At 38.7% G+C, this 20,304-nt stretch overlaps 2 protein-coding genes across 5 annotated transcripts; both read left to right on the forward strand.

The window, feature by feature from the left end:
* Positions 1 to 524: 524 nt before the first annotated feature.
* On the forward strand, positions 525 to 4,465 carry akirin2 (akirin 2). Its single transcript, XM_034221053.1, has 5 exons — positions 525 to 1,037; positions 1,743 to 1,874; positions 3,121 to 3,270; positions 3,354 to 3,425; positions 3,871 to 4,465. The coding sequence occupies exons 1-5, from the start codon at positions 866 to 868 to the stop codon at positions 3,879 to 3,881; spliced, it is 537 nt and encodes a 178-aa protein (XP_034076944.1). The 5' UTR covers positions 525 to 865; the 3' UTR covers positions 3,882 to 4,465.
* Positions 4,466 to 5,807: 1,342 nt separating this feature from the next.
* On the forward strand, positions 5,808 to 18,453 carry rars2 (arginyl-tRNA synthetase 2, mitochondrial). Of its 4 annotated transcripts, none has more exons than XM_034220113.1 (20): positions 5,808 to 5,990; positions 6,130 to 6,203; positions 6,287 to 6,389; positions 6,672 to 6,755; positions 6,849 to 6,952; positions 7,043 to 7,098; positions 7,164 to 7,247; positions 7,333 to 7,409; positions 7,595 to 7,753; positions 7,859 to 7,965; positions 9,951 to 10,046; positions 10,212 to 10,272; positions 11,360 to 11,436; positions 12,192 to 12,316; positions 12,778 to 12,845; positions 14,561 to 14,670; positions 15,111 to 15,206; positions 15,341 to 15,415; positions 15,513 to 15,576; positions 18,266 to 18,453. In XM_034220113.1, the coding sequence occupies exons 1-20, from the start codon at positions 5,955 to 5,957 to the stop codon at positions 18,350 to 18,352; spliced, it is 1,743 nt and encodes a 580-aa protein (XP_034076004.1). In that variant the 5' UTR covers positions 5,808 to 5,954; the 3' UTR covers positions 18,353 to 18,453. The 4 variants fall into 4 exon arrangements, with proteins under 4 accessions (XP_034076004.1, XP_034076012.1, XP_034076028.1 ...); XM_034220121.1 differs by having other exon boundaries at positions 5,826 to 5,990; positions 6,291 to 6,389; XM_034220137.1 differs by having other exon boundaries at positions 5,826 to 5,990; positions 6,291 to 6,389; positions 6,849 to 6,941.
* The last annotated feature ends 1,851 nt before the right edge of the window (positions 18,454 to 20,304 follow it).

Here is a 20,304-nt window from a genome sequence, read left to right on the forward strand (position 1 = left end):
AAATGTTTCTTCCTTCATCACCGCCTTCTCAACCACCCCAAAAATGGAGGATGCGAGAGGCATCTGTATAAAATACAGAATCAAAGTAGTACCTACATATTGGATTGATTATTCTATGTAGTGGCCCTGGGTTTAAAATGACCTTTATCTATTGATATGAGATTGGTGTAATTGTTTCCTCACTTCCTTGTAAATAAAAGGGAATGCTCATTTAGTATTATGGATTCCTATCTAAAAATAATGTTTTGTATTTTTTATATAAATCATTTTGTAATTAATAATTTGCATTCAAAAATAATACTGAATATTGTTCTATCAAACGTTTTAAGTGAAATTGAAACGTCCTCGTAATGTAGTGGTTTGTAAGAAAACAAACACATTTGAAAAAAAAGGAACATTTTCATAGTCTTCGGGAAATGTAGTCTTCAAGTATATAAAAACAGGGGGTGCTGTAGGGAACAAAAACTACAAGTACCAGCGTGCAACCGTTTTCACGCATGCTCATAGCCGATCATATGGAACGGAATTAAAGGGAAACTAGTCTGAGCCGTTGAGAGTACTCCTCGGATGTAGTGCAGCAAAATCTGCAATCATCTGATTTTATAGCAAATTAACCTCAAATTATTTTGCCCGGATTATCTCAAGACATATTTTTCAACATAATCTAAATGAGATTTATCAGCAGAAGACAACAATAGCGAAAATAAGGCGTATTTGTCTGCCGCCCGGAATCGCCGCTGCCGTTTGATTTAGCTAACGTTAGTTAGCATTGTCACCACAGACCGGGGCCCAAATCAGGGACTTTGGCAGATAACCAGGGATTACAGCTTTCTATTAATACTTTTTTAAGACACCGTTTTGCGTGATGGCTTGCGGGGCTACCCTGAAGAGGAGTATGGACTTTGATCCACTGATGAACCAGGCTTCCCCAAAAAGGAGGAGGTGCACCCCGATCATGTCTCCAGTCTCTTCACCACAGAAGTATTTGCGTATGGAGCCCTCGCCTTTCGGGGAAGTGTCGTCAAGACTCACCACAGGTAGGAATTTCAATCCACATTTTCAGAATTCAGTGTAATCCCAAGTACATTATGGGAAAACTATTCTTAAGTGTAAACTGGACACGGTTAGCTTTCCCTATTAGCTGTGTACCGGTGTCTCGTTTTGTTAAAGCCAAACCCCACAGGTAATTTGTCAAGTTAAAGGAGTGTTGTTCTTGTTTATCCCTTTGCGATGGAAGACTCACATATAGACGATTTCATGTGAATCTTTATTGCTTAATTGTAAATTCGGCAGTAATTATAAATGAATACTTTCATTGTACTAATAGTTAACAATGGTTTGAGGAAGTGAAGTGTGGGAAGAGCAGGAAGCAATGGTTTGACTGTTGTGTCAATTATTAAAGCTGTCTTCTGAACATAATTGATGCCTCGAAATTATTAGAAGATAGACATTTGAGTTTGTCTTCGATTATATTAGTTTCATTGTGTGCTCCATTTTCTGAAGAGCCTCACACTGATGCATCACTTGACATATGTTATAGATTTTCCACTTCAGTAAATAAAAAAGGAAACAATGTTTTGTAGTGCTTACACATTTTATGGATGCAGTATTCTATGCTTACAGAAAGTAGCTATCTCTTCAATTGTTTGTCTTGATCTACCTGGATACATCACATGATCGTTGATCTCTGCAGCACCTCTGTATGAAGATGTCCCTTGTAATGGAGCAAATGTCTGTTTCAGAGCAAATCCTACACAACATCAAACAGGAGTACAAGCGGCTGCAGAAACGACGACACCTGGACAGCACCTTCCAGCAGGAAAGCAGCTGCTGTCCTCTGGATCTGCAGAACCAGAGTGGATCAGCCCTGCCAGGTAGCTACCATCCTTGTTAGTGAGGATATTCAGAAGTCTTCACAGATGCATTTAAACCTAGAACAACTGTGATAAACCATTCCTTTACTGATAAACTCAAACATACACTTATTGGGATCTAGTTAGTTAATGTCCTGCTTAGGATGTCCACCTGAATATTATTAGCTGACAACAGCACGCAGTTACCATCCTGATACTCAGAAAGAATGGCCTTTTTTAATAGAGTGGCGAAGTCCCGCCCATCTACTTCCGCCCCATGGGACCTGATTTCTGAAAAATGATGTATTGAAGTCAATGGAGAGAGAAAACGTATCTTTCGATCTCGTTTGAATTGTGCCATGAATTACACATATGATGTTTGTCAATCGTAAAAAATAATTTCCATGTCAAAAAAGTCATAGTTTGTCTTAAAACTGTTGAAATATAAGACTATGAAAAATACACAACTAGAAAGACTACAAATCCCAGAGTCGCGTACATTACACTCGTGTTACTCACCGAAACCTTGTAAAGCCGGTCCGCATGCCGGCTCTTACGGAACTGACTAACTCCCCGTGTGTGTGTACAGCTCTCAACATGCCCAGACTTGTGATTTTCACCTCTTTTAATACTTTTCACTTCATTCTGAAAGAAAGGTGAAATGTGCCAATGTGACGGCCATCTTGGTGTTGGTGACGTATGCAAGACCAGAGTTGTAGTTCATTGAGCGCTTCACATAAAACAATGTGTTACTTCACCGTTTTACGACACATTTTTATTTTTTTGACTTACAAAATTATCTTTTAAATTGACAAACATAACGTTGCACAATTCAAACGGGATCAAAAGATAATCTTTCTCTCTCCATTGACTTCAATACATGATTTTTCCAAAATAAGGTCCCATGGAGGTCCCCCGGAAAGGGAGGGACTTCGCCTCTCTATTTACTTTTGAATTGGCCATCAACAATGGGTAATCCCACATCGTTAGCCACTCCCTGAGTAGAGGAATGGTATTGATGGAAAGTCCCTTTATCCTTTCACTTTCTTTTATAATGTTTTTTTTATTTTGTATTAAACCCACTCTCAGAAAGCTGAGGCTCGAGCAGGAGCTTACATCAGGTTATGCATAACTGTGTTGCCATGCCTGCTTGGCAGCCGGATGATATCAATGTTCTAAGTATTGTAATATGAGCCTGGCCAGGTTGTAAGTCTGTGTGTAATCTCATCTGTTTTGCATTAACGTGTGATCTCAACTCTCCTAACAGGTACGTCCTCCGGTGCCTCGTCTCCCGTCAGGAAAGAGCAGCCTTTATTTTCCCTCCGGCAGGTTGGGATGATTTGTGAAAGACTGCTGAAAGAGCGAGAGGACAAAATCCGCGAGGAGTACGACGAGATTCTGACGACAAAGCTTGCCGGTATGAAAGAGTGAAAAAAGATATGTGGAACAATGTGGAGTGAGTCATTCATACATTGTCTAATGAATGTGTTCTTCCAACAGAGCAATATGACACGTTTGTCAAGTTCACGCACGACCAACTGATGCGAAGGTTCGGAGAGCAGCCGGCCAGCTGTGAGTATATTTATTGTTTTATTTGTTATGGTATTTGTATTTTGTTTTTCTTACCGATCCCTGAAAGCAAAGTTTGGTCCTGTTGTGTAAGACATGAGTCACTTCTGGTGTGTGTACATTGTGCACAGTAGACGGCTGCTCGTCCAATGTGTAGCTAAACAGGCCCGATTCAAATAAAGATAAATACATTCAAATAAATCCAGAAGGTCTTGCTTGTAGAGAACCCTATACCCCTTTTTTATCTCTGACTGCTCCGAGACGTAATGTGAGGAGAACACAGTAAAGCAGGGGAATACAATGGAGGACAATATAATCATACTAGGTCTTAACCCAAACAAATACCTTGCGTCTGTGGTGTGTGTTCTAGAGACAGACACGTGTGCTAGGTGTTGAGGAAGCGATTCAAAATGTGTTTGTATTGAAGTGTCGTCTTCTTCCTCTGCAGACGTTTCCTGAGTGTGGGCCTCGACGTTAAGGAATCCAATTTGCTGCAAAATTCTCCGGGTCTAGTTGGACTTTTCTCCTAACTGTGCCATAAACTCAGTTTGTGGCGTTGGCTGGGTCTGCCAGAGTTAGGAGGGCTTCCTGCTGCCGACTTGTTTAAGGACTCTCTCTCTGTGACTCTACCTGTTGCCTCTTAACCGCCGTGTCAATATTTATTTGGCTTTGTTCTGATGCCTTTGTAAAAGGCTGACTGCCAAACACACTTTGCCTTTTGATTTTATTACGTTTTTGTTTAATTTAGTTATTTCACAGAGGATTTTATGACTAACATCTCGATGTACATTTTTGAAAAAAGGGATTCAACATTGACAAGTGGACGAGCGAAGGCTGCCTTCAGACTGGACTCCTGGCATCTTGGCTTTTTTCAGCATTTAATCTGAACAGGCACTTCCTGCTTTTACATTTGTATACACTGTATTCTCTTTTTTTTTGCTTGACCTATTTTCATTGTACCAAAATGTCTTGATTTTATTTGCTGTATGTATAAAGGGGCTTTGATTCAAGAAGAGCAGACAAATAAAGTGTTTACACAAGTATTTGTGTTGTGTTTTGTCACATAATTTGTTACGATAAGGTAGGGCTGCTCGATTATGGCAAAAATCACGATTATTTTGGTCAATAATTGATATCACAATTATTAAATACGATTATTCATTGACTTTGAAAATATCCGTTCATTGAACTTTAAAACAAATACAAATAATAATTTGAACAGTATCTTTTTAACTGTTGATTACCCTGAACCAGAGCCATATAATAGATCATTCTATCTTTATGGCGCTGCCCTGAACGTATAATTCAACGGAAAAACCAATACTAAAATAATAAATACCAATCAACAAATATTTGAGCGGACTTCCACAAGCTACTAAACATATATAAATAAAAAATAAATTAGATCAAATATGCTGCAGTGCCCTGTCACAACCTAGCAAAGCAAAATAATTGTTTTTTTTCGATTGTTTTCGTTATTGTGGCAGGCCAAAATCGTAATTGCGATTAAAATAAGATGAATTGCACAGCCCTACGATAAGGTTATTGTTTTTACATGCTACCACCACAGGTCAATGAAAGTGAGGAGTCTGTCTTAAATGTCTCAAGTGTTTCATACAACAAATTACATCATTATTTAGGGTGAAGTGTCTTGCCCAAGGACACAACGACATGCTGACTGCAGTGCCTCCTTGATCCAAAGACCAGCGTACTACTAACCCACTGAGCAACATCCTTAATCAACTATTATCATTGGGAATATTATGTAGAGAAATGTAAGTATTGCTGGGTATTTTTAAGCTTCAGTTCACTATTTAGTGCCAGGCCCCTGCATTCATACTGGAGCTGGCAGTAATAACTTTTTAAAAAGAAAATCAAGTCAGCATTATGTGACACTTGAACCAGGGTATCAACCTTTACAGGCTATGGTATAAACTAATAATTCATGATGGACAGTCTTGTATCAAGCCATCAGGACATACTAATAAAGATACACATTGTTCATATAATCATGGTTTTAAACGTCCACTAGTATAAGAAAGCAGGCACTATGCTAACATTTTATAAAAGCTTGCATTTTATGTGTAAATGGCCAGCAGATGAAAACCAAATGATTATTCAAATGAGCAAAAATTAAATTAAAAATGAATCCCTTTCCATATTTGTTTACATAGTTGTCTAAATATATTTTTATTTCTTGGGTTTATAATTATTATCTGAAGCACTTTGGGTTGCTTTTGTATAAATGTTATTTATTAATTGTATATGTATTTATTATATTTCATTTGTCATGAAGTGACCGGACGTTACCCACCGTCGGGAGGAACGGAGAAAATAATCGAACGAACCCATTCTAGTCGGTGACGTAGTAAGCAAACGAAGCTTGTGATTGGACGAGCTGGCAGGAAAGCGGTGTGGCTAAGGAGGAAGTACAGTAGCTATACCAATGTGAATTGATTAAACATAATGTAATTGTTGCTAATTTAGCAACTACTTTATTTGCATTGAAGCGTGTTAGATCGTTTGCGAAACATGGCTTGTTTTTTCAGAAGAAAGATAGCAGCAAAGGTAACGAAGCTGTAAGACTTGATAGATGACACACTATGCTAACTTAGCAACATGCCTTGACCCTGGAGGATGTAAATACAAGAGGCAGGACTGTCTGTTTATCTAATTGATATCTTATACGTCTGTTTTTGCTGTGTAGCTGGGTCGTGCGCTGGCGCAGTCTGAGGATGTCTTCATACCAGCTCTGTCAGCAGTTCCAGTTTTTAGGAAACAGTTGAGTTTGTTTAAGATTACCTCTGTGTGTCCTCTCTTTATGTGTTTGTTTTGTTAAGGCTCCTTGAACTTGTTCTCCTCAGACAGAGTCCTGACTTCAAACTGTCAATCAACACATTACGGAGCAGTGGGGTTTTACCATCCAGTGGTGACACCCAGCAGCAATCAGAGGAATTAGCCAACCGGGTAAGATCACATGTGGAGAAAGTCTGGTTAAAGATACAAGTTGTGATGTTGCAGGCTCACAAGTAGACTGTTTTTTCACCATTTAATACAAAATACTTGATTTATCACATAGAATAAATAGCTTGTTGTTAATGGGTTTTATTATTGTTTGTGTATTTGTTTTGTTATTGTGTTAAATGTGTTGACTTCAATCAAAAAGTGAATTGCACATTTCTGTTTCCTTAACAATAAGAAACACATGATCTCATATATCTGCATTAAAATCAATGTTGTATGTCTCAGTTAAAGCAGGACAGTGTGGTGGAAGATATTTCTGCTGGAAATGGAGTGATACACTTCAAAGTGAATCGGAAGCTTCTTGTCGAGGTTTGTCAGTTTCATTTTCCTCTTCGGTAAAAAACCAAAGTCTTGTTTGCTTGTACTGCGATTTCTAATCTGTTCTACTACTTCTGTTTATAGAAAATGTTGGAGCCATTTGGAAAGGAGGAGGATGATCACACATTTGGATTAAATAGTGAACTCTTCAAGACTCTTAAGAAAGGAACAACATTAGTTGAGTATAGGTATGCTTGACAAATAACATCACCCCCACATGCATGTATTCCCCTCTCAGATTGTCAACAGACAGAATCAATGTGTATTTCATTTTGCAGCTCTCCAAATATTGCCAAGAAGTTTCACGCTGGACACTTAAGATCTACAATTATTGGTGAGTTTTGTCTTGAACTTATTTACACATAAATATATATAAATAATTATAATTTCCGTCTCCAGGTAACTTCATTGCCAACCTAAAGCAGTCACTTGGAAACAATGTTATCAGAATGAACTACCTCGGAGACTGGGGTATGCAGTTTGGTGAGTAAATAGTGCGCAACATATTGAATGGTGAATAAAGTCCTAAATGCTTCTCTTTGTGTAAACTTTATATATGTTATTTCAGGTTTGCTAGGAGCTGGGTTTGGAAAATTTGGCTGCCAGGAAAAATTGAAACAGAATCCCCTACAGCATTTGTTTGAGGTGAATATGCATTTTGGAAACAACTGCAAATGCTAGCTTCATGGAAAATGGAAAGAAATCCTGCAGCGGCACAAACAATAATACCACTTAAAAACACTGGGGGGGGGGGGGTTTCTGTTGCTGCTTTTAAAAACAAAGTTTTCTTCAATATCACCAAGGCTTTTGTTTTTGTTATTGTCATGCAGGTTTATGTTCAAGTAAACAAGGAAGCAGCGCACAATGAGGACATGATGCAGGCGGCCAGAGACTTCTTCAGACAGCTGGAGCAGCATGAGAGCGAAGCTGTGTCGTTATGGCAACAGTTCAGAGAGATCACAGTGGACGAGTATCAACGTGTTTACAAAGTGAGACCAGCTGGAATAATACCAATACCAATTATGTCCCTTTTGAGTTGGCTCTAATCCATTGTTTTAATGTCAAATGTAAGGTTTATTTTCAAATCTTTTCAGCGTTTAAACGTCCACTTTGATATTTACTCCGGGGAGTCCTTTCACCAACATGGAGCCCAGGAGGTGGTGCAGCAGCTGCAGAGCCGAGGCCTGTTGAAAACCTCTGAGTATGTAAACATGTAAACAAGCAAAAACATGTGTTATGAGGCCAGTGGTTCAGCTTCCTGCTCCCAGATGGTTGATTCACTGTGTGGCTAAAAGAGGACTTTAACATCACCACCACTGAGTAGATGAGTTTCCTCTTTTTGTAAAATGTTGAAAGCTCAAAGATTCACGTGTAAGGTATTTACTGACTTATTTTATATCATAGATCGTATAAAATCTCCTTAATTTGTGTTTATCACGACCTTATTTCAGGCATTTTAGCTAATCCCATTCAAAAAAACCTATCGACTCTAAAATAATAATAATAAATTATATTTATATAGCGCCTTTCAAGGGACCCAATGTCGCTGTACATGGTGGACAAACAAAACAAACAGACAATCAATGGGCAAACAAAAAATAAAGGAAGCCGTGGGACCAAGAAAGGGCTAGGGCCCGAGGGCCAGGGTGAACAGGTGTGTTTTTAATGATGATTTGAAGATGTCCAGGGAGGCAGCATGACGGATCTCGGCAGGAAATGCATTCCAGAGGGTGGGGGCCACAACACTGAACGCCCTGGCACCAACCGTTCGTAGGCGAGAGCGGGGGATGGAGAGCAGGCCCGTGTCTGAGGACCGCAGACTCCGAGAAGGGGTGTAGGGATGGAGGAGGTCCGATAAGTACTGGGGGGCGAGGGTATGAAAGGACTTGTACGTGAGGAGGAGTGTTTTGTACTGAATCCGGGACTTGACCGGCAGCCAGTGGAGGTGGATGAGGGTGGGGGTGATGTGGTGCCATGGCTTGGTGCGGGGGAGAAGCCTGGCGGCAGAGTTCTGGACGTATTGGAGCCTGTCCAGGGTTTTGCTGGGAACCCCGGACAGGACTCCGTTGCAGTAGTCCAGATGGGATGTGATGAAGGCGTGTACAAGTGTTTCTGCCCCAGAGTCAGAGAGTTTTAAATAAGTCGAACAAAAGTGTTAAAATGCTGACTCATTACTACATTTTAGGATTCATTCCTGTAGTACTCTCTTGGCTGAGCATCTGTTTATTTATTATTAATCTATTTTCATTAAGGAGCAGGTAATATGAGATATTTGTTTCCGAACCTTTTTGGTTTTCGGTTACTTTGTTACATACCATCTTATGTGTTGGAAGTTGATTTGATTTTATCTTTAGATATGTCCCTGTATGTGTTGTTGTCCAGGAATAATATTTTCATTCCATAGTTTGTCCACCCACCAGAGAGCACTGACACATTGATGTGATATTGTCCTGTACACATCTTTAGACTGTATTGTCAATAATAAACAGTGAGTGGTAGATATAGTTATTATACATAAACAATATAACCAGTATGAAACGTGCAGCATTAGAGTAGGTACAGACACATTATTGGTAATATATTGTGTAAAAAAAAAGTAGGATATGGAGAAATATTAAAATTATAGTAAAAAATAGTCTGCGAACTACACTTCCTTTTGACAAACACTCGCCTCTCTACACTATAACAACTTAAAATACCACATATTGAATACTATTTGCACACGGTGAAGACTTTTTAGTCATTTTATTTACCCTGGAAGCTGTGTTTTCTTTTGTATACTTTTTAACACACTTCATTGCAGTAGACATTGGTGTTTTAAAAACATGAGCTAACATGGACGTGCTGTATCCAACAACATCATCGCGGACCCAAACCATGTTCTGAACAGCGAATATGAACTGCTACCATCTAATCGGAGATACAGGGTCCCGCGATTCAATACGGTCAGACTGAAGCACTCCTTTGTGCACCAGTCAACCCTCACAGTGAACACAGAGCTGAATCCAGATCAAATGCACGCTGAAGGCTCTTTGAGCATGTTTTCCCTCAGTGATTGTGCCGTTATGTTCAATGTATTGTGTCTTGATATTTGTCTATGTTGATGTTACACATGGAGCTGCCGTGATGCAAGTCACATTTCAGACTTGATCTGACCAATAAAGTATTATCGTATCGTATTTTCAGGACAGGAGCCGGTGTAGTGGATACGTCCACAGATGGAGACATGAGCAGCGTCTGTGCGGTGCAGCGCGCTGACGGTACAACGCTGTACATCACCAGGTCAGTGCGAGGAGATACAGTCAATTACAACTGCAATTCTTTTACATTTTATAACCACTGTACTTGACATAACGGATCATAGCTATGTAATCAGATGATAATGCATAGGAAATGATGTTTGAGTGAAAGTGGCCGTACAGTAACGGTTAATATTCTGCATTTCAGGGATCTTGCTGCAGCGATCGACAGAAAAGAAAAGTACAATTTTGATGAGATGATTTATGTGGTAAGGAAAGGGTTTTCAAGCTTTCTATTTTTAACACTGCTGTCTTTTTAAGAATAAAGCAGCCATTAATTCATAAACAATTACACGACTCAATCAAAAGTAGATACATAAATACAATTAAAATCCAACAATAAAAAACACAAAGTGCAGGCTCATTTGTGAAAAATAACATAAAAAGTGTTATTTATTTTAACAAATGAAGTAATTAATAAAAAGAAAATAAATAAAAAGCTTAATAAAATGTCAACAGAAAATAATAGCTTGGTAAATAATGAGGAACATAGGTATATTTTCTAATAAATACATTTTCTTGTTCATACATTTTTCCTATTAATGTGCCTTTTTATTAATCTTAAAATTAACCACTTCATTTATTTGCTAATTGAGACTTTTATTTCTACCTATATTTATTGACTGATTCCTTTATTTATTTATTTATTTATTCATTCATTTATTTGAATGGGACAAATACGATTGTGAAAACGATGTTTGACTAACAGACACAGGAGCAAGAAATAAAAAATTATAGACAAATGTAAAATAAAGAAACATTGGCATATTAAATACTGGACTTTCCCACTGAAGTGCCACTTTTTTTTTCACTTCTTGCGGCATCGAGGTAGGCCGGTCGGAGAAGTCACTAGCAGCCCCCCCCCCGTTGACAATTTACTAGCGGTAATTACTTGCGGTACCGAAGTGGGCCGGCGGTACCGAAGTAGGCCGGTCGAGAGTCTCGGGCTGATTTGTAGTCCCAGTCCGCCGTTGTGTCCTTGGGCAAGACACTTCACCCAAATTTACTTCTGTGGGTATTGTCCACAGTACATGACCGTTAGATGTGTGTAATGTGTATTTGTAAAGCGCTTTGAGCATCTGGAAAAGCGCTATAATAAATGTAAGGAATTATATTATTATTATTATTATTTTGTGACGTCAAATCCTGTAAGTTTCTTATAATTTATCAAATGTTTATGCAACTTTTACAACTCTTGAATGTCTATTTTCTTTACTTGAACTCTCTTCACATGCTTCTTATTGCTACATATTGATCATTTTGCTGAATTGAAAGCATATTTGTTCTTTTTTTTAGACGGATAAAGGTCAAGCCAATCACTTCAACCAGTTGTTCCACGTTCTGCGTGCTTTGGGACATTCTTGGGCTGACAGGTAGCAAGAAAAACAACATACATGACATAGTGGAGGTTTAATTGATTTGTAGTTGGATACAGGTCTTAGGAGATAAAATAGTAGTTTACTTACTTTTCACAATACACATGTTTAAAATGGGAATATAATCAAGTAAGTGTTCTACTCTGGAATACATATTCTGTTTCTGAGAACAGTATTTTCTCTGTCTTTATAATTGTAACCAAATGTAAAAACATGGATTGAGCAATACTTCACAAAATCATCACCCCACCCACAGACCGCTGTTTCTAATCAGAAACAGCTCTCAAAGATGGCTGTGTTGTCTGTGTCAGTTTACATGCTTTGCTGAATACATTTACTCATTCACTTAAGTAACATTTTATTTAGATTTGTATGTACTTTTTAAGGTATGTTTTATAGACATGTTATGCTCCTTTTTTACTCCTTTTGTGTTCATCTGACAGTTTAGTAACTTTAAAATAAAAAACAGTTTTTAAATCATTTGATAAACACAGGTGTTAAAATAAGCTTTACCTCCACCGACTTCAACATTGAAGTGCTGCTTACATGTTAATGCATCAGTAAAGCTAAACAATAATATCCATTAATATGTTATAACATTAAAAAGGGCCGTTCTGCAAAATGACTGCTGTTTCGAAAAATACGTATCCATTCTTACCAAGCTAAAACTGTGACTAGCACTCACACTTATAACTGAGTATTTTTTCTAAGTGTTATACTGATTTTCTTAATAAATGAATGTGTGTTTGCAGGTGTGAGCATGTGCCCTTCGGCCTGGTGCGGGGCATGAGCACCCGCAGCGGGGAGGTGGTGTTTCTGGAGGACGTTCTGAACGAGGCTCGCAACAGGATGCTGCACAACATGAGCCAGTCAAAGAGTAAACACAGTCATACTTTAAATCATCGGTTCTTTATTGCATGCCTCTGTGTGCCAAAAGTACATTTGCATGTCCCCAAACATCCGTTATTATGTTTGTAACATTTGATTTATAGATGGAGCAGGAGTCATTTAAACTTCAACTCATGAACACCTTTTTATTTACGACTTAAAGGTCATTAAAGGTTCCCTCATGGGCAAACAAGTTCTAGACATACGCACCCCCCTTTTGATTCGAGTAAAACGAATCAAAAGGGGGCGTACTCATTTATCAGTCATTCTAGTAATGGTACATTAGAAGGGATTTTAAATGGACATTAGTAAATGATTGCTGTAAAGGAAGTGTGTGTCAATGCAAAACAAGCTGTTTTCAACAACATTAGCACAATCGCAACATTGCATCAATATTTTCAAATGGCAAATACTAAGAGAACTGATTAACCTCTGTCTTACTTCCCACAGCGACAAAAGAAATGGACGACCCTGAGGACACAGCAGAGAAAGTGGGAATCAGTGCACTAATAGTCCAGGTAAATTGTTAGTTTGAACTTTAGTAAAAGATCTGGCTTTTCTGCTCAATATATTTAAAGGGAACCTATCATGGAAAATGCACTTTGTGATGTCTTTTATACATCAAGATGTGTCCCCGGTGTGTCGGGGAACTCACGCAGCATTAGAAAATAAAACCCTCTCTCTTTTCCTCCGTACCCAAATCTCTAAAATACAACGGAGCTGATCCAGATTTGCGTCCGATATGACGTAATATCGGAAATGTAGGCTGGCTTTACACCCACGGCCCTATCAGAAACAATGCCCGACTGTTTTGGACGTAATATGGTTGGTGCATGTTTACATTAGCTAGACCCTCCAGAAAAACGCGATTCTGCGATCGCAGAATTTACCGCATAATCAGCAAAATGGCGCATATTTTTCAAAAGGCCGCATATTTTTCAAAAGGCCGCATAATCCCCGCATTTTTCCACACAAAGTTGAGAAAAAAAAGGTTAACTCGTCTTGACGTGAAGTGATGATGATGATGATGATGATGACGGGACGTCATCAGCTCGCGCATCACAGAAGGTAAACAACACCGTAGAGTGAACGTGTGGAGCTCACACGAGAGAGAAAACACCAAGATGAAAAAATCAAATCCATCTCATTTACCAACGAACATTTCTGCTAAAGACCGGGCAAAGCAGTACCCCGATGTCATGCACGAAAGTGGGGGGAAACTATTCTGCACCCCGTGCAACTGTGTTGGAGCATAAGAGAACATCGACGGTGACGACCCACTTTGATTCATTCAAACATTCGAACGCTTTCTGCTGCTGCGGACAAGAAAGCCAAACAACTCACATTCACCTTTCGAGGGCTACAAGAAACGAGGTGAGAAGCCTACAAGATTGAAGCTGGTCAGATAACGAACATGAAATTAAATGAAAACAGAATGAGGCGGAGAAGTGTGTGTGTGCGTGAGAGAGAGAGAGAGAGAGAGAGAGAGAGAGAGAGAGATTAAAATAGCCCAATTGCTTTTACAATAAATAAACATTGAATGTGTTTAATTGTATAGTAAAGGGGTTTAACGTTAGTGGCAGGTTGTGTGTGAGAGAGAATAAATAAATATGACATCCCAATATTTATTTTTTCTGCATATTTAGCATATTTCGCAACTTTCCCCATATTTCACAACTTCCCGCAATTTCACCGCATAAGATCACATAAAACCCCGCATGTTTGATCGCATAATCAAGGATTTTTGCCCGCGTTTTTCCGGAGGGTCTAATTAGCATCGCTAACACTCAGAGCTAACCTGTACTGGAGAGCATGTGTGTGAAGAAGCAGGAAATAAAAAGGAACTCACCTTGTGGTATAACCGGCAAGAGAGAAAGCCTTTGAGCTCCATACTGTTTCAGAAAGAATCCTTGATAATCCATGATATGGCGTTTCATCACCGCAGTATCTGCCGGTCGCATCTCCTGCATGAGCTCAGCCCCCTCCTTTTTTTTTGTATCCATTTTTTTTTTTTTTTAAAGCTTTATACCCAAAATCAGCACTTTTGAACAGGAAGTGAAATAGAGGGATATGAGGCATGGCTAGAATGGGTGATCTGTTTGGTATTTTGAGCAAAACACTTCATAGACATGTTTTTTATATATTTGTATATATCTGAGACCTATGCTATTGCCTAAAAATAGCATGATAGGTGACCTTTAAGATTATTGATTCCCTTTCGACTTTGTTTCAGGACTTCAAAGGTCCTCTGCACTCGGACTATAAGTTTGACTGGGACCGGATGCTGCAGGCTCAGGGAGACACGGGCGTCTTCCTCCAGTACACACACGCTCGACTCTGCAGGTCTGATTTTATACACACACACCTAAAATAATATATTTCTCAGAAATCCTGATTATGACTAACATACAGTTTATACATAGACGTATTTATTTTTCACTTGAAACTTATGCATATTGGCACTTAAAGTTTTTAATTTAACCAGAAAAGACTTATACAATTTATACAGGTTTTTTCAGATCACATGAATGGCAATAGCCGGAAAGGTTATTATGGAGTTTATGCCCAAAATATTCTGCCTACCCCGCCTTTAATCCATTTGTCATTTAGAGTCGCTCTTGGGATTTATTCTGTCTTAACGGTAGAAAAAAACAAACAACATTTCTATTCATGTACATCTATATATGTATAGTAATTGACACAAAACACATAGAATAAACAAGAGCTGTCTTCTAAAGTGTTTTTATTTACACCTTTTTATAATTGTTGTGTTCTTCCTGCAGTTTAATACGCAGGAATGAAGGTGTCTGTGGATTTATATTTGATCCATCGCTCCTACTCGAGCCAACGAGCATCATCGTCCTGCAGCACCTCCTGCGGTGAGCAAATAACTTTCCTAAAAACATGCCCGATTACTTCTGGTTATTGTCAAACAACAAGTAAAGAAAATCACGCCGTCTGTCAGTGTTGTGCTAAATGTTTTGTACTTAAGCATATAACATTTTATTTGCAGCTACGATGAGGTTTTGTACCAATCATCCCAGGATCTGCAGCCCAAACACCTCGTCAACTTTTTATTGAAGCTGTGGTGAGACAGGAGGTTTAAGTTAAACTGGCACTTTACTGTTCGTATGGTCATTAAGTGCACAAGTGCAATAAAAGTCTTCCTCTTCAATGTCTTCCAGCCACCTGGTTGCCTCGGCACACAGAGAGCTGCCGGTAAAAGGGAGCAGTCTGGAAGTTGCACAGGTAAATAGGAAGTCGCTAAAAGTACATACCTATGTGTCCTTTTCAAATGCACCGTCATGGAACATTGTACAATGAGTAAATACTTCCTCATAGGGACAGCTCAGATTCTTTAGGCAAGGCAAGTTTATTTATATAGCACTTTTCAACACAAGGCAATTCAAAGTGCTTTACAAAAATGAAAGACATTAAGAAAATGGCATTTAAAATCAGTCATTAAAAAGAAAAGATAATAAAATAAACATTAAAAGAAAAAGTACATGGATAAAAGTTACAGTGCAGTTTAAGATATGAATAGTTCAATTAAAAGCAGCGACAAAAAGAAAAGTCTTCAGCCTGGATTTAAAAGTAGTCAGAGTTGCAGCGGACCTGCAGGTTTCTGGGAGTTTGTTCCAGATATTTGGAGCATAATAACTGAACGCTGCTTCTCCATGTTTAGTTCTGACTCTGGGGACAGAAAGCTGACCAGTCCCTGAAGACCTGAGAGATCTGGATGGTTCATAATTTAGCAGGAGGTCAGAAATGTATTTTGGGCCTAAACCATTCAGTGCTTTATAAACCAGCAGCAGTATTTTGAAATCTATTCTTTGACACACAGGAAGCCAGTGTAAAGACTTCAGAACAGGAGTGATGTGATCCACTTTCTTAGTGTTAGTGAGGACTCGAGCAGCGGCGTTCTGAATCAGCTGCAGCTTCCTAATAGATTTTTTAGTGAGACCTGTGAAGATACCATTGCAGTAGTCGAGTCTACTGAAGATAAAAGCATGGACAAGGTTTTCCAAATCCTGCTGTGACATTAGTCTTTTAATCCTAGATATATTCTTTAGGTGATAGTAGGCTGATTTAGTAACTGTTTTAATGTGACTGTTGAAACTCAGGTCAGAGTCCATGACTACACCTAGATTTCTGGCTTTATCTGTTGTTTTGAACATTGCACACTGAAGCTCAGCGCTAACTTGTATACGTTCTGCCTTCGCTCCAAAAACCATTACCTCAGTTTTATCTTTGTTTAATTGGAGAAAGTTCTGACACATCCAGTCATTGATTTGTTCAATGCACTTACTCAGTGTTTGAATTGGAGCATAGTCTCCTGGTGAAATTGTTACGTACATTTGGGTGTCATCCGCATAGCTATGGTAACTTATTTTGTAGTTTTTCATTATCTGAGACAGTGGTAGCTTTAGGGTTGTATGTAACGTTATACACAGTGTATTACTACCTACAATAGATGGCAGTTGGCACGCCCTCAGTTTAGAATAAACTCGATTTTGATGATTGACACCTCTTTTTAACCGTTAGAGCCAATAGAATCGAGGGGAAGTTCCACATACACACACACACACACACACACACACACACACACAGGCCCCGTATCAGGTCGGTTAAATGAAATCCTTGCGTCCCTCACTTGCGTCGTTTCCCTGCGTCTAGTCCCTCCCACCAGGGAAGCATGGAGGGACGCAAGGAAACCACGAGAAGCAGGGAAATGAGTTTTAAGAGCAATGGGACGTCCTTTCCTCCGGAGCGTCACGTGAAGCGACGTCCGTTTGTGATGACGCTGCACAGCTGATCGTCTGACAGCAGCTCTGTCCCCGTTATTTTCACAAACACCCCCGCCTCTGTTAGCACACATTTACTGACACAAACATTTGTATCATCTGTTGAATAAAAATAAATAAATAAAAATAAAATAAAATAAGAACTCATTCTCAAAAAAGATAAACGCCATTCTTAAAATGTATGAACAATAGTTTGATTAATATTGATTAGAGTGCACAATATAAATAAAATAATTGAGAGAAGAAAAAGAGATATATTATCTATCAAAACCCAGTTAGATTAACATTCATTGGATTGCACACTTTGTGTGTTTGTGTGGATATGTAGCACATTAACATTTTAATAGCACTTAATGACGGACTGAATGGAAATGACAATAAATGAACATTTAAAACGAAAAAAGCGATCATGAAAATGTTTCCAACAAATGAATACAATCATTTTTGACCACTTTGTTGTTCAGATATATCACATATTTGTAACTAAATGATACATGAATTGAAACAAAACACGGTATAAACTGAGGAGTGAGTCCCGTGAGTTTCATGTATTTTCTTCACTCCGCTGGGAAACTGCTCTCATGTCAAGAAGCATCAGATCAGTGCATGCACTGCATCGTCCAATCAGTGAGCGATACACAGTAAGGGGGCGGAGCGAGTATCTGAGGATTTAATCGGAGGATGGACTGGTGGTTCCTCGATTATCGCTCCTCGATCCTCCGGCAGAAATAAGAGCCATGGGACGGTACTCAAGATGGCGCAGACAAATCAACTTCCGGTGAGACCGAGGAGCGAGGAAATGAAAATATTCGACCTGAGACAGGGCCACACACGTTAACAAATAAGGAGTGAGAGTGACGTGTAGAAAAACCGGAAGCTGCGCTAACCTCTGGTGGCTACCATTAGCAGCTAAAATTAATTCTCCGATTTTTGCATAAAAATTGAATTATGGATTATCAATACTTTTTTCAAATTTTGAGTTTCTTCCCGTTAGGAGGGTTTCACACATTCATAGTTTTGTAAATATTAAGAAGCCCTGAGACACAGTGTCGTAAAAAAAAAAAAAAAGACCCGCCGACGGGGTCTTTTTTAACAAGTAATTAAGAGTCATCTTATGTTCTAAATGTCAACAGGCGAGGTTGCGACTGTTCAGTGGAGCGGGCTCAGTCCTGGCCGGCGGGATGAGGATCCTGGGAATCACACCGGTGGATAAAATGTGAAGCTACATTATCAGTGTTCATTTAACAACTGAGGTACCACACTGCTTTAATTATTACTGTAAATAAAAGGCCTTTTTATTTAAATAAAAATTATCAGAAGATCTGGTCTCACATTTTTTTCACACATTTCATGATCATTAGATTACTTTGAGCTGCCTTTTTTTATTCAAAACGACAATTTTAGTGTGATCAACCATGAAGATATGAAACTAGCTAAATTCAAGCCAACGTTTTTTTTATTTTACTTCTTGATGTTTTTACACACACACATTTAAATATATCCAATATGTATTTATGACCCAATATGTATATATGTTTATTTGACATCATTTCTTATTTTATAGTCATTTTATCATTGTTATCACTTTGATTTTTAATTGTATTAATCTGTGTGAATCTGTGCTGTCCTGTTTTTCATTCTTACCCTGTTGCTGTTAAACTGCTGAATTTCCCCACAGGGATTAAAAAAGGTCCATCTTATCTTAATAGATTTTATTGGCCGAGGTGCATTTGAAAACCTGCTCACAGTTAGAGATTGCAAAGTGAATTGCACGTGCTGGAGTGTGTCGTTTCCTGAAGCGGATTCAGGCAACCACTGCTAACAAGTTAGGAGGAGCAGAGCAGTGTGAGAGAACTTAGCTAGGTAGAAAGCCAGTCTGGCTGCTGCCTCTGAATGTGTGTCAGAGCTCTTATGGCGTGAGATGAAAAGAGCCTGGAGCAGAACTTTAATCATCTTGATGTTTTGAAGAATTGAGTGGGTCGAGCAGCGATGTTGGCAGTAAAGGACAGTGGGACATTTAGTGTCCCCCTGTCTTCTAATTAAGTGTAACTGATGATGTAAAGCACTTTGAATGACCTTTGTGTCTGAAAATGTGCTATAGAAATAAACGTACCTTACCTGGCTTACACCCGGACTACTTGCCTTTCGGGTAGATGAAACCGTGCAGACAAGCGAAGCGAACCACGGTGAGTATTTGATTGTTGATGACAGCTGGAAACACTAAACTTTGCTAAAAGCACAACAGGCTAGGTGATACATCTCAGCTCCTTTTGTCCTCATTAACTGCTGAATACATAATACATAATGGTGAGTCGAGTCCTACACAGGAAAGTATGTAGCATCTGGTTTGACCTAAAAGATCGATGGGATATACTTAATCTCAGGCACAATTATTTGTTGTGTGTCAGTTAGTTTAGCCAACATGTTAAGATACAAATCATTTCATAGATACAGCATCACAAAGTGCAGAATCTAAAAGTTGATCTAGACCTCTCAAACAGCTTCAACAGAAATTGAACGTTATATAAACTGATAGTCGTTACTATCAATTCTATCCATTAAGAGTTAATTGGTAGGATTTCTTACATGCCGAGCACAAAAAGCAGCCGTCCCTTTTACCACTATTTCCATTCAGTTTTAATAAAAGCTTTAAAATGACTTTCAAAAACAGAATGCGACACAGATGTGATACAAAAAGATAAAATACACTAAAGAGATGATTTTATAAACATAATCACACATGCAGTCGGTCGTCATCATTTCAAGTATGTTTTCCCGTGAGTCGGGCACATTCAGATTTAGCACTATGTGATATGGCCATAGACATTTCAGTGTAAAACAGACGAATTACTGATTGACAAAAAAACCTTACAGGATATGGACTTGTTACATTTATACGCCTCCTAAAACAGATATATTGAGGCACCACAATAATAGTAACAAAGTCCTGTCAATGCTGTTAATGGCTAAAGATTAATTTAGAGACTTTGATGATTGCCTCAGATTATTTACAGAAATTAAAAGCAGCCAGTTTATGGTCAAATGTGTGTTTTTTTCATATCAACTGAAATATAACTGAACATAAAGACAACTTAACTGAGTGTTCACTTGCAGATTAACAGAAGTGGATCCCAAATCTCCAAAGAGCTCTTTAGGTCCCTAGAGAAGGTCA

Source organism: Gymnodraco acuticeps, unplaced genomic scaffold, assembly GCF_902827175.1.
Source record: "Gymnodraco acuticeps unplaced genomic scaffold, fGymAcu1.1, whole genome shotgun sequence".
Taxonomy (NCBI): domain Eukaryota; kingdom Metazoa; phylum Chordata; class Actinopteri; order Perciformes; family Bathydraconidae; genus Gymnodraco; species Gymnodraco acuticeps.

Bases quoted from the DNA above. Each gene is read 5' to 3' on its own strand.
- rars2 (XM_034220113.1), top strand. From the start codon at position 5,955: ATGGCTTGTTTTTTCAGAAGAAAGATAGCAGCAAAG. The intron at 6,390-6,671 runs GTAAGATCACAT...TGTATGTCTCAG, and splicing joins CAGAGGAATTAGCCAACCGG to TTAAAGCAGGACAGTGTGGT. The intron at 12,846-14,560 runs GTAAATTGTTAG...ACTTTGTTTCAG, and splicing joins TCAGTGCACTAATAGTCCAG to GACTTCAAAGGTCCTCTGCA.
- akirin2 (XM_034221053.1), top strand. From the start codon at position 866: ATGGCTTGCGGGGCTACCCTGAAGAGGAGTATGGACTTTGATCCACTG. The intron at 1,875-3,120 runs GTAGCTACCATC...CTCTCCTAACAG, and splicing joins GAGTGGATCAGCCCTGCCAG to GTACGTCCTCCGGTGCCTCG. The intron at 3,271-3,353 runs GTATGAAAGAGT...TTCTTCCAACAG, and splicing joins TCTGACGACAAAGCTTGCCG to AGCAATATGACACGTTTGTC.